The sequence below is a fragment of the Ambystoma mexicanum genome, chromosome 9 (assembly GCF_040938575.1).
Source record: "Ambystoma mexicanum isolate Mex_15411 chromosome 9, UKY_AmexF1_1, whole genome shotgun sequence".
Taxonomy (NCBI): domain Eukaryota; kingdom Metazoa; phylum Chordata; class Amphibia; order Caudata; family Ambystomatidae; genus Ambystoma; species Ambystoma mexicanum.
Window position 1 is genome coordinate 130180807 of NC_090931.1, and position 14127 is coordinate 130194933.

General features: G+C 44.9%; 1 protein-coding gene across 2 annotated transcripts in view; it reads left to right on the forward strand.

The window, feature by feature from the left end:
* The first annotated feature begins 646 nt into the window (after positions 1-646).
* DLAT (dihydrolipoamide S-acetyltransferase) overlaps positions 647-14127 on the forward strand; it is a 328535-nt gene continuing 315054 nt past the window's right edge. The window contains exon 1 of one of the 2 annotated variants that reach the window (XM_069614289.1): positions 647-1075. In XM_069614289.1, the coding sequence (XP_069470390.1) occupies positions 854-1075 (222 nt within the window). In that variant the 5' untranslated portion in view covers positions 647-853. The remainder of the gene's footprint in view (positions 1076-14127) is intronic. The other variant, XM_069614290.1, reaches the window with a different exon arrangement.

Sequence of the window (14127 nt, forward strand, 5' to 3'; positions counted from 1 at the left end):
GGTGTCACCCGCCTTGTAAAAGGCTGACTCACCCGCCAAGCCTCCAGCACTCCCATTCATTTCAATGGGCGTCTCACCCGCCAAAAACAAAATCGGGTGATTTCATCCGCCTTTGCAACTCAAATGGTTGAGAGCTATGTAAAGCCTAGATGATTCAGCGCACAGTGGTGCTACACAAGTCAACCTGCTTGCTTGGAGCAGTTTCGGGCGCGCACCCCACAACCTGCTCGGTGAGACATTTGACCCCACAGATGCGGGGACCAAGGTGCAGTGTGAAGCCCATGGCCTGTGATTGCTCGGCCCTTGAAACTCTCTTCTGATTGGGCTCAGAACTAGCATATTGCTGCTGGTACCATATGTGTTTGTTTATCACTCATATTGCATAATGCGTGTGCAATGACACATCTGCTTAATAAGAAACCTTTTTTTGTACATAAGCTCACAGTTGTGAGATGCCCAGGTACTCACATCATTTTGCACCTGCTACCAACAATGAGTAGTTAATACCACTACAGCTGTGCCTGGCAAGTGCCTTTACCATGCCTACACAAAAGCCCAAACTGTTGCCAACGCTACTGCTGTTCATGATGTTGCCGCCCACTCACGTTCATGCCCGAGGAATGTGTCATTCTAGTCCTTCTTTTATGTTTTAGGTTTGCCTCATCCCGACGTACTTTTGCGACAGTTGGCGGCTGCGGGTATTGGGTTTCGGTGCACCGGCCTCACTTTACGCCAGCCTGTCCCTTGGAGCTGCCTGTCGCAAAAGGCAAGCAGGAATTGGATCTGAGGAGCCGGGGAGGTCATCTGGGAAGGAGAGGTGCTTTCTCGCAGTGGACACTCTCCCTATTGAACTATGCTGCGCCTGTGCCTCCGCCTTCGGGCCTGTCTTCGCTGCACGCCCCCCAGGGGGTTCCCCTCTGCACGGCTCCGCCGATATCATCACGGCTTGCCCGCTACTCGATTCACTCGGGGACCCTTCGCCAGGGGGCCGAAGGGGGCGCAGCCATGGGGAGCAACAGGTGGGCTCTGGACAGCACTGGGGCGGAGGTGGTACTGCCTGCCACCGCATCAGAGGGTGAGTCTGAAGGAAGGGAGAGGGCACACAGTCATTGAGTGGCAGACACCACTTCTTGCAGAGTAACGGTAGTCAAGGCACTGATGCCAGCAGAGGTTGAGTCAAGAGTACACGCCCTCTGGGGCAAATGGGCATTATGGGCACTGACTTCACCGCAGTGTCCCTTCAAATCGCGCGGCTGGGAAGCAAAGGAACTTGCAGCAAGCCTTTTCCAGACGAGTAAGGGCACATAAACCACCTCCTCTGAAAAAGGGGGAGGCATAAGCAGTGATCCAAGCAGAATGCATTGATGGTTTGTTCTCAACACCCCAAAAGGTTAAGGTTCGGGTACAGTCTACCCACCCCACCAGAGGCAACCACTGGTTGAGTGCCAGGTACCTAGCTCTTGCACACTGACAACCAGCAAGGATGTAAGGAGTGTCGTTTGTATTTATTTATTATTACATTTGTAAGGCGCGCCTAACCCTTGGGCATCTGGGCGCACCAATCTTCAGAACATGGTTAAAGAGACATCAACTTAAGAGATTGGTTACAGGTTTGACTTAAGGAAGTGTTTACATGAAATGCAGATCATAAACGGGCATGCTTAAAGAATTTGTGATCTAACAGAACGCATGAAGGAGCTATTGTGTCCCCCTACATTGTTCAAGTATTTACTTTTGAGCCCCAACCTCCATTTGATGGAAATCTTCCATTCTAAATGTCCCACCACCCCCTCAAGGCGGTATACCGCCCTTCACCATCCAACCTCAGCAAATCTTTTCATGTCCTCTCGCTGCTGTGCTTTGAGGGCTACAATTGGACAAAATCCGCTTGGTGATTAACAATTCTGTATCCAAACTTCCCTTCAGTATTAAGATGCTTCAGAGAATGATTCCTCTTGTGTAGAGAGGGGACATCATGGTCTCGATAGACCTGCAGAATACATACGCAAAAGATCCGCAGGTGATGTTTGCAGTGGGGAGGCATCATTTTCACTTGCAGGCTCGCCCATTTGGTCTACGGTCGCCCCTGAAGGAGTTTATGGTGGTCTTGCCCACGGTGGTGGCTTCGGAGTTTAGGTTTTTCCTTCCTGTCTGATTGGTTGGTGAAGGCTCCCTCATAGGCTCTCTTAGAAAAAGTGATGCAGTCTACATGCTCTCTACCAACTCGTCTTGTGCCATCGCTTGAGCTTGCATTTGTTGGGGCGCAATTTCAGATAGACGTGGCAAGGGATCTTACTCCTGTCAAATCAAGATGTTCGTCTTCATGGGTTGTTGCATCGACCAGGATGTTGGTTATATATGGTAACTTGTGTGTTTTAGGTACCCTAGCCATGGTTGCACATGAAGTCCCTGGTGGGACCTCTTAACAGATGTTGTCTGGGTTCCCAGGATTTGGACGCTCCTGCCTGTCCCAGGACCTGAAGTACAGTTTTCTCTGGTAGGTGGATTTGGGCACTCCAAGGGTGGATTTTTCGATGGTGCGACCAGTGCCAATACCTCTTATCACAGATGCCAGTGGCATGGGGTATGGAACAACTCTTGGAGATCTAACTCGTCAGGCGTTGAGCAACTGGAAGGGGGGCAGGGATTGTATTCGTTGTCCTTGGAGTGGCCGGGATGGGGTCTGCTGTATGCATTTTCTCCCATCCCTTTTTTGTCTAGCAGTGTTGTAGCTTCTAGCGGGCAAGTCTGAGCTGTTCATGGTGTGCCAGATTGGCCCCAGAGATTGTGATGAGTTTGGCTGTGGCTCCATTATGGGTCCTGCCATGGTACCCATTCCCACTGAGGTCCTCAATTGGTGGTTAGGGACCAACTCGGTGAGATGGTTTGTTTTGGAAATTGAAAGGAGAGTCTGGCAAAATGTATGCTTTGCTCTTTTGCTCACCTCCTTTAGAAATGAAGTAGACCAGTGACTCTGAAGTGCTACCGTCAGCACTGAAACCAGTTTGTGTTCTCGGGTGTGTGTGTGTGTGTGTGTGTGTGTGTGTGTATGGGGTCGCCATGTCCTTTGACGCAACGGCTGCATTGCAATTTTTGTCAGATGGTTTTGAGAAAGGCATGCGTCTACAGTGAGAGCTAAATGTGTGTCTGTGGAGGATTTCGAGAGCCCTGGGGGATATCTCTGAAGGTGACAACCTTGTAGGGTGATTGTCGAAGAGCTTTGCTCTTTCGAAGACAGTGGATTACTTTGGGATGCCCTCTTGGATCTACCGCTGGTATTGACATTTCTCCAGGGGCCATTGGAAGAGGTTGATGTGAAATTTCTCATCTGCGCGCATGTTGGGGGAAAAATCGGTGCTTTTGTATGTAAAGTGGCTTTTTATTAGTCCTCCCAAAGGCTTCACAGGCCTCATACTTCGATGTGATCCTGGTTTTCTGCCAAGCCTAACATCAAAATTCCACAGGTCTCGGGACATTGTGCCAATAGCTTTTGATCCAAATTGCTCCTTCCCAGAGGATAAAAAGGTGGCATACTCAGGTTCCCTGCAGGGCGGCGCTCCTGTACATAAAGAGCACTGTCATTTGTTTGTCACATATAGGGCCTCCGGGGCTGGTAGGAAGGCATTGGTGGTTTCCCTTCGCCAACGGATTGTGTGATGAATCCAATGGTGTCTTCACTCCTTTCCCAGCTGTGACTACTCCCCATGTGGCCATGGGACAGCAGCCGCCACCTGACCCTGAGGGCGGCTATATGAGGGACGATCGCATGGGAGTAGGCGACCCATGGGGGAGAGACCTGACTTAATCGAACAAGATGTGGTATCCCCCTTTTTCCTTTTGAGGATACCATTCTCCATGCTGCAATATCATACCTTCCCTCAACCCACTATGAAGGTTACTGCAAATGCTTTTCCATACAAGTCATTAAAACCAAACTTGCCTTTCAAGACTACTCAGAATATTTTCCCAAACTCTGCATACAAACCATCAAGAACTGGCTTTCCTTTTCCCAAATAACAAAAGTCCTGTAATAAAGAAAGTGGGCTCAGTAATGATGATCAATGAAGGGCAGGAACAGAAGCAGTGCTCTAGTTGTTGCAAGTGACTTCTGTGTGCCGGGACATTTAAACCAGCTGACAGAAGAGAGATGCTGGCTTGAGAGGTCCTTGACCTCTCAAGGCTGACTGAGGGCCTGCTGGGGTGCTGCAAGGCTTGCAGTGGAACCACGGAGAGCAGACTGCGTGGGACGATAAGCTGTGAGGACGCCAGAACAGGAAGGCAGGCTTCCTGGTGTGCGCAGGTAAAGAGCGACAGCCTCCACTCTGCTCGGGGTGAGAGAAACCCATCGCAGACAAGCGGGAACTGTGAAGGGCACAGGATCCACAGAGCAGAGGTAGTGAACCGAGAAAGAGAAAACGGGACACCGAAGATCCGCTGCAGGCTTGCAGCAGAAAGCCTGACACACTTTAAAAAGAGAGCTGGTGAGTCCACCTAAGGGAAGCGGGGACCGTGGGGCATTTTGGTAGTACTACTGAAGGCAAAAAGTAAACAAAGCATATCAGAAAAAATGAGAGTCCATATTTCTTAAATTCAAAATGGAACAAATGTAAGAGACTGTCCAGTCTACAAATGTGTGAAATTAATTATATGAGCAAAGCCCTGGTAGGAGAGTATACCAGGAAGATTCGAGTTGCAAGTGTGTTAACATAAGAAATCCCTGGTAAGAGTATACCAGGCAATGCCCAGTTGAACAGTGTGTAAAGTTTATCACATGAGGAGATCCTCAGAAAGATACATCAGGACTGGGTGTAGTTTATGTAAGGGGGCGGGGGTGGAACACCTGGCAGGAGAGTACACCAGGCATCCTACCAAGAATCGGATTAACAGGCAAGTGTTTTTGTTTATACCAGTTGTGTTATTGATCAAAATAAACCCAAGGAAGTGACCTCATTTAAAACTGTAAAGGAAAGTGCAGATAAATCCAGGGAAAGGAAACCACCCTCAGCAACTGACCTTTCTCCTTCTGGAACCTTTGTGTTGAGGTGAGTTGTGCATTTCATTTTTGAACAATTTTATCCCTTTCAGGGCCAACAACCCTTTTCACCTTAGATTTGATTTTTAGAATGTGAGTGCCAGAATAGTACTTTGGACACAGGACATTTTGCTTTGGACATCACGGACAGACCCTTGGTTTTGTTTTTAGTTAGGGAAATGCCTCTTAGATTAGGGATAGAGTGGCATTTTTCAAACCCTTTTTTACTTTAATAAAATGTATATTGCCAAAATCATGAGTCCCCTGCCCTTCCACCTGTGTCCGTGTCTCATTCCTGGCTACTCACAATTGAAAACGTCATTTGCATGGATTACGATGCAGCGGGGTGTGTGTTTGTGCAGGAAATAGCATGCATTTATTTCTGGTATTTCTCAAAAGTTAGTACTGGGACAAGGAAGAGTGATGTGAAGGTAAATGGAACACTTACCAGAAATCCTCATTATACCTAGTCCTTCTCTTTTTGTTACCTGCCTCTCCCTCCTGGTGTGGGATGTTGGGGCCCATGATCCCTGGTGGGAAATGATTAACTGAGGTTGAATGGTAGAGGGAGGTATTATACCTCCTGGAGTTGGTTGGACATTTTAATGGGAAGGAGATTCCTGTCATTGGAGGTGTGATAAATCCAGTGGAGTCATCACAAATTACATGGCGGTAACCCTCTCCCATGAAGACCAGCTGACTTCAAATACCTTAATTGCTTATTGCAATTTAACGTTACCCCCTTGTAGAGGAAGTAAAGAAAACTCTGCTCTAAACCTTTGTGGCCAGAACTCCACCATGACTCAAACGCCCATAGACCACATATGGCACCCTTTGTTTCTGGTATACCCTTGTGTAAGATCCCCTAGAAAAACCGTTGACGTGCAAGCACATACCCAACACCTTTTTTCTAATATAACCTTATTTTCAATCCCGATGGAAAACCAAATTAGAGTTGAGGATCCAATGTCATCCATGGACTACAACTCCCATAACCACCCAGGTACTGGGACGAGGAGTTTGTGCAAAGGAACAGGAACTCCAAAGACTTGCATGCAGATTAGTTGTTTTGTCATACCTCTTGTTCGTGAGACATTTAAAACTGGTAAGCACACTATAGCAGTGAGCCGTGCAGGAGCGGACGTTAAGCCCGAGGTCGGGACTCGTGTACACAGAGAACGCCGCCGGAACGGAAGAAGAAAAGGCGTGTGCGACCCAAGAGGGTCGTGGAGACCACAGAAGCCGTGCTGGAGCTCCTGGAGGTCGGGCCACGTGCTAAAGTAGCACTCTTCGCTCCTGAACAAGGTAAGCCGTCAAGTGATTTCCTAAATAGGAAAACTGCGTCCACTGCACACTGTCAATGTTGCCCAGGCCTAGAGGTTCGTTTGGAGTTCGAAGGATAGTTAACTATTCAGGACTCACACTAGGGGAAAACATCCAAACAGATTATAACCTTCTATTTACTGGTAATTCTGCAATACATGTTTTAGACATTTATAACATATTAAATACAAGGCAAAATGCACCATAAATTATACTTGACAACTTTGGGATTGATTTTCAATATACAGTTTTTTATTTGTACAAATGATGTAGGTTGGCCCAAAGCGTTTCGAGTTTCTATCACTCTTCATCAGGGGCATACATTTGTTTTCACATGCATTTCTATGAAAAAAGGAAACATTTAAATTATTCAGTGATAATATAAAGATTTACTTCAACTCTGAGTTATGATTACTCAAAACATTTACATTTGATCAAATTACAAGGATTTTAATTACAGTTGACTAGATTCATCGCATTCTTAGGAGAATCTATCCTGGATCACAATTGGTTACATTTGTCCTATCTCCACAGGACTTGTTTTTAGAGGCCATGGCTGGAGTGTAATAATCCTAGTGGGTTTAATAATGGTAAAAAAAACATACTGGATGCTTACCAAAAAAGTAGGGAAATATACAAATTTTACCCCATCTGAATTGAACCTGCCTTTGATTGGATTGACCCTGCGAGTGTGCAGTGAGGTATTGTAAACTGATTCCAGCAAAAAATGCAAGTAGGGATTGGGTGCTTATCATACCAGTGAGCAGGGAAGTGATGGAATAATATAAACAACTGAGCTATTTGTGTAGCTGCAGGAAAGCATTGACAGTATTCTTTCTGTATTGGAATGGAGTGAACCATATCAGACAAACATTTTGTTTAAAACAAAGCACACCCATCTCTAGTTTGGATCACTGATCTGCACATCCCACCACTATGTGACTGTAATGTAAAGTGGTTTTGTATTGTGCCCATCTATTTATTTATTATTACATTTGTATTGTGCACCTAACCCTCAGGCAACTGGCCGCATTCAGTGATAAAAACAGCTTAAGAAATTGGTTACATATTTGAACAACTTAAGAATATGGTTAGTTATGCAGGTCGTAAATAAAGCATGCTTAGGAGATTTATAGAAGTTGCAAGATTAAGAAGGTGGTGGTTACATGATTTTGCAGGCTTAAGAGTTACGGTTGCGGGTGCAGCAGGTTTAAGAATTTGGATGCAGGATATGCAGATCATACATAAGGCAAGCTTAGGTATTTGTTAACGGGAGAAGCTGAGCGGTGGTACAGGTTCGCTGTGTAGTTACCTAACTTGTGGTGATTTATAGAGAGGAGATGCATGTCCTGTTACTTGTCGGTACAGGGGCGTCCCTAGGTGTCCTGTGTAAAGAGCCAGGTTTTTAGTTTTTTGCTGAATGACAGTAAGGCAGGTTCCGTCCTTATGGTCTGAGGCAGAGCATTCCAATAGTTAGCTGCCACGACGGGGAAGCTTGATCCTCCTGCTTTTTGTCTTTTATATCTAGGCTTAGTTAGTTGCCGGAGATGGGCGGTGTGGGTAGGTCTGGTAGTTTGAGTCTTTGTTATCAAGCTGGAGAGATAACGTGGGGCAGTATTGGATAGGCTTTTATGTGCGAGCGTGAGTACTTTGAATTTAATCTGGTCTTTCACTGGTAACCAGTGAATGTTTCTTCTGAAGGTAGATATGTGATCTGATTTGGGGATATTTAGTGCAGCTCTAATAGCGTTGTTGTGCACGATTTTGAGTTTCTTGATATTTCTGGGTGATGATCCTGCAAATATGGCGTTGCAGTAATCTATTTTGAGAGGATTAATGCTCTTGCCAGAGTGATGCAGTTCCTTTCTACCATTTCCTTTGACCTTACTGCAAGTGGCATTGTATTAAAAGGGGCAGTGATCGTGGGATAGCAGGAAAGGTAGCTCTTAAACTGATGGGATTTGTACTGCACACTGTTGCCATTTGCATGACAGATCTGAAGGAGATTGGCTGGGTTTTGCTTAGTGGCGAGAGGGGGGAAGCAAGATGGTGTTTAGCGTTGATGGTGCAGATTGGCTGTACCCTTAGCTCTGAGTGCTTGGCAGCTTTCTGAGTATGACCTAGTTGGAGGATTGAGGGCTTTGTGTCCAGAGGAAACTGTTTGCATTGTATGTATGCATTGACCTGAGGCTGCATGTTTTAGAGGTGTTGAGTTCTTTCGAGGTGGCTAGTTTGAGTTTGTGTCTGGTAAGGTCGGTGGAGAAATTAGTGGAGTTAGTCAATAGGTTGGCGATTGGTCCTTCTGGTTTCCGTATCCTAATGCATCTTGTTGGTGCATTTTAAGTCTGTCTTTCAAGGATTTCAGGCGTATTGGGCTGGTTCTCCCTAAGATCTTCAGAGTGCTGGGGACAGGACATCATCATAAACATGTGCGTGAATGGACAGGCTAGCAAAAGGGTGCAATGTCATTTCTACCCCCCCCCCGCCCCCCGAAAATCCATTTTGGTGCAGCAATCTTCCCACCCCCAAAAATCCATCCATGTGCGTCACATTTCCCACCCCCAAATCCCAACATTTCCTGTCCTCAAAATCCATTCAAGTACTTCACGTTTTCTACCCTCAAAATTCCATCTAGGAGCAACACACTTCTAACCTCAAAATCCACTCAGCACGCCACATTTCCTACCCCCCAAATGCAACACGTTTCCTACCCCTCAGCATTCCATCTTAAGAGCAACTCATTTTCAACCACGAAAAATTCATTTACATGGACATGTAGTGGTGTTTTAGTGGCAGCGTGAGGCAAAACTATATCTTTTCTCTGGATGAGTTTTCGGTTGCTATCTGTCATCCATTTGCTTTCTTGGGCAGTACATTTGTTGAGGGTGGTGCTGCAGTTTTCCTCAAAATCATTTTGTAGTTGGCTGCCATCTGGATTGTTGTACCAAATGAGCCCATAGTTTGGAGGGTAACATTTCCAGTTACAAGCTACTAGCCAGCCATAAAGTCACTTGCCACCTCTGTTCTAAGCATATACACAGCACCCCATTTCCTACTTGACAAGAGTCAATTTTCCCTAGCCAATGGCTAGTGGCGAGTACAGATTTTGATCCCTACCATATGTTTTAATTATGTACATCAATAGGGCCATATAGATGTTGAGGAGCAGCAAGAGGCTTGAACCCTGAACTCCATAAGTTATGGTCCGTGGGTTTGAGTTGAGGAGCGACTCATGTGATTCTGTCCTGCCCATTGAAAAGGATTACATCTGTTTATAAAGTGGTTATCCAGTTTCTTTGAGTGATGTGATTTGTGTACATTGGTTGCCAATGTCAAAGGCTGTGGAGATTTCAAGAAGTAAAAGTGTTAAGTTGGTATTTTCTTGTGTGGATATTTTGAGGTTGTCCCAGACGGTTACCAAGGGCAATTTGGGGCCTCTCATAGGTCTGAATCCAGGTTATTAATGACCACACGCTCCTAAATGTGGTTGTACATGTGCCGTTCTGGAATTTTGGCGGGTATGGCATATTTTGAGAGAGGTTGGTGATTGTGGGGGTCTTTCCGGTCTCCCGCTGTGCATTTACATTTTGGGTGGAGATCTGTGTAGACATCCAGGGAACAGAGGCCCTTCGGGGAGCCTGCTTTTGTTGCTTAGTTTCACAAATTTGCTTTTTTAAGTCTTCTTCAGATAATGGTCCATCGGAGAGCTTGTTGTTGCCAGGGATTTGATTGTTGCTTCTTTCCCTTACAGCTGGGTTGATTACCTGCTGTATGTTTGCTACTTATATTTCTGCAGTGTTTGGCGATCGTTTTTTGTGTTTGCTGGGCTTCTCCTCTCGTGAACGACTTGGTAAAGTTATTTCTCTGGATGATGGGGTCTTACTGACACATTTAGGTCTAGCATGGTTTCTTTTGCTTTTTGGATTTCTGCTTTGTAGCAGCGGATCAGTCTTTGGCATAGGCTGTCTTATTGGTTATAGTGTTTCCTCCATATTTTTATTTTTCTAGGTTCGTAGATGTGGTGTGAATCATCCAGTGTGGATTTTTATTTTTTGCATCTTAGTGTAGAAGTAACACCTGTTGTGTAACTGTCCGTAGGTTGGTTGATCCTGGGGCCTGATCTTCTTTCTATGGATTTGCTGTAAACACTTGAGGGTATGTTATTCGAAGAAGAGATCCCAAGATCTGATTGACTGCATTTTCTTTTGGGTCTAGTTAGCGGCTGATGTGATGGAGCTAAAGAGGAGAGCTTAGTTCTAGTTTGTCTATTGTTGACTTATTAAGTGCTACGCTGTTGTGTGTGTGTGTGTGTGTGTGTGTGTTTTAAGGTGGTAAGAGCTCTTAGAGATTAGCTTCTTAGTTGGGATGGTAGGGTGGGTGGTAAAAGCAACCTGATGTTCTCCCTGCACTCCTACATAAGTCCCAATTTTGACTTTCTCACATTGCCACTGTCTGTCTCTATCTCATAGATGCATTTTACCCCATGTACAACAAATATGTATGATTTGCAGATAAGGGAAGGGGGCATAGTGGAGAACCCACTCATTGCTATAACCTATATGGTTCTGGGAAGCAAGAACATCTGTTTCAGAGAAAGGACTGCTTGGAATGTGAGCCTATCTTCATATGTTGGTTGTCAGGCCGAGATCCACCATAGACCTTCATCTAACCTGCTCAGGCGCTGTACTCTGTGCCCAGCTGGGACTTTTGCCTGTCATGTCCGCAAGCAGCATTTGTCAGGCGATTGGGGCAGCGTCCCGGAATGTAACGTCAAATATCCTATATGCAAGTACTCAAATTCTAAAACGCTAATTAGTGACTGAAAATGTCCTAGGACATGTAGAACTCAAAACCCTGAAGTAATTGGAATTGTTCCCCTTTAAGAATCGGGCCCTCTTGAACTCTCTAATTTGCTTCTATGTGATCTTCTCGGATATTAAAGGCTGCATGCAAAAAAGGCTGTTTTTCTTTTTCCGGCTGATTTTTGGTGCAGCCTTTTAATATTTTGCTTATATCCCTTTTAATCACTCACCCGCACCATGAAAAACCAATACCCTAACACTGCCATAAACATTCCACCCCTATACCCCCTCACAGACATGCACACTCACCAATACAAACCAACACGCAGAAACACCCACACACTTACCTGCCCACCCTTCCACTCAACAAACTCTCCTCCATACCAACACTTGGTTACCTTCTCCCCTTCCTCTCCATTCGACAAAACATTCCCCCTCTATACACACACACACTTATCTAATACACCTGCATCCTCCGGCTTGGCCATGCGTGTCAGCCCCTGCGCTGCACTCGTGTGCGTTAGGGGCGTGCAGTTAAATTTAGAAAGGCGGATCTGAGCTGTGTCGGTGGTCTTTCTAAATTAATTTTTCTTTTTTTTTTTTTTCTTTTGATTAAAATGACATTTTCACTCCACCACAAAATACACTAGCCCACTTGCATTGGCACACGTGGAGAGCATGAAAACGATCTCATTGTGCCGTATAAGTCAACATAACATTGCCAAGGAGATTTTAAGGGCGACTACCATTTACATGGTACTTGACCTTGCTGGCGAGTATGGGGATATTTAAAAGTGCGTGGCTGGCCTTTTGGGTGGCAGCATTGCACCAAATAAGAAGTGTGATTATGGTGACATGCACTATTTTACAGAAAGCACTGGTAAATGTTTTGTCACCCGTCGCCATGGGGCGAGTGCATTTCTCTCAGGTAGAGTATGTAAACTAAGGAACTCACCCAGCAGGTCGAGGGGTATTTTAAAGAATTTGCGAGGCCTGCAACCTGAAGGGATTGCAATAAAGATCTAATGAGAAGGAGCTCCTTGGTATATGTAATTACCTAGTGAGAAGGAGCTACTACATAGTGGGCTTCTAAGTGACAGAAGCTATAAACATTTTGTCAATTGTATGCAACCCATTGGGTTTAAATGTTTTCTAGATGCTCTGCTTTCTCAAACACAAGAGTTAATGTCACAAAGGTATGTGTGCATGCACCTCGTTGGGTTGGAGAGTCAGAAAAAGTTCCTATTAGGTGTTGGTGTCAGGCTAACCAGGGTATTAGAGAAACCCCTGGGCTCCAAATTACTCGATTATGATCCCTGCACTGAAATGTTTTAATGTTTTCCTGGAAAATACCAATGTTGCATTAGCCAGACAATATGCCTATTGGACACTCCCTCTACTCATCCATTCATATCCTACTTACGCCTACATTCCCAAAACCCTTTTTCCGCTCAAAAGGAGGTAAACGCATCACATTAAGGGAAACCTAGGGGGTGGAACAATTTGTTTTAAAACATTTTTAAATTCATTTATTTTTTATTTATGAATTGGCTAAACAAAGTTAGCCTTACATAAATGTTCATAGCTATACAAAAACATTTGAATACTGTGAAGGCATCCTGAAGTAAGGTAGACAACAGATTCACTTTTCTAAATAATAAAATAATGGTTTATTTTCTTTGTCAGGATGGAGTAAAACCTAACTTTTACGCTAAGGTGGGATTTCCCTGCCCAAAGAAACTAGGGATAGTCTATGTAGTCTGTGTCAGTAAGTTCAGCTCAAAAGTCTTCCTGTGTCCAACACCTATATTTGCCCTCACAAGATATACAATGTGCAGAGAAGTCAGCACCAAAAGAAAGTGTTTCAAATAAAGTTTAGAGATTCTTCCAGTTCCTAGCTTGCTTTTCAGCTTCCCCTTCCCCAAGAGTTCAATACAGTTATAAAAAGTCCTCAGGGGTCCATTCTCCAAGTTCTCAACACAGTTCACAAAGCCTCTGGGTTCCCTTCCCCACTATCTTCCAGCTTCAAAACTACAATCTGTTCAAATCTCTTGGCTTTCAATAACAATTGCAGTTCAACTTTGTAACCATCCTGGTTTGTCAATAATTCATACAGATTGTTCTTTTCTTCAATCACTTCAACCCTTGTTATACAAAACAGCCTCTGTATCTTGGCTTTCCTTGAATCATTTCAAGTTGGGGTCACTTGGTCTAGGCGCAGTTGTCAGACCACACCAACCACACATTGCAGGTCAAACAATCGATAACCCTTGCACTTTGTTACCAATTTCTGTTTTCTCGTTATGCACTTGTATCATTCATTAGTTGCCACTTAATTTCAACCTATGTCCTCAATAAACATGCAATGCTGTATCTTGACTTCATCACATATATTTCACACAGTTCACTCCGTGGTGTTCATCCTCTTCGACCACCTTGCTTTCACATTGCCCGATAGTGCTCATCACTTGCTTTACACTCAGTTCATAAATATTCTTTTTGCTTCACTTTTTTATAAGTGCTCATGAATTGCTGTCACTTGTAAGTGCTCATCACTTTGCTTTAATTCGTGCTGCATTTGCATACACTTTTCATATCTTTCCTTCAATTCAGTGTTCAATAATTATGGTTGCAATCTTAGTCACTTTGCAGCTCTTTTGGTATTCAGCAATTCCTCAGTTCGGTTTCTAACCACAATTAACATTTCAGTTCGTTCAGCATTTTTATATGCCCCTTTCCAGCCCCAGAGCGTCCCAGCCACGCATGAGTGTTTCCTCTCCACACTCACAGGTGTGCGGCTGCTCCTCCGGGCGTATTTCTTCTGTTAAGCTTCTCCTCGCTCCGCTTGTGCTCTTCTGGAGCTCTGGCGAGCAGCGCTTGCTGCCTTCAAACCTTGCTGCAGTGGTCTGCGGCATGCTCACAGCTCCAGCTGTGGGCGCGCGGCACAGGGGATTGCAGGTGTCTCGACCC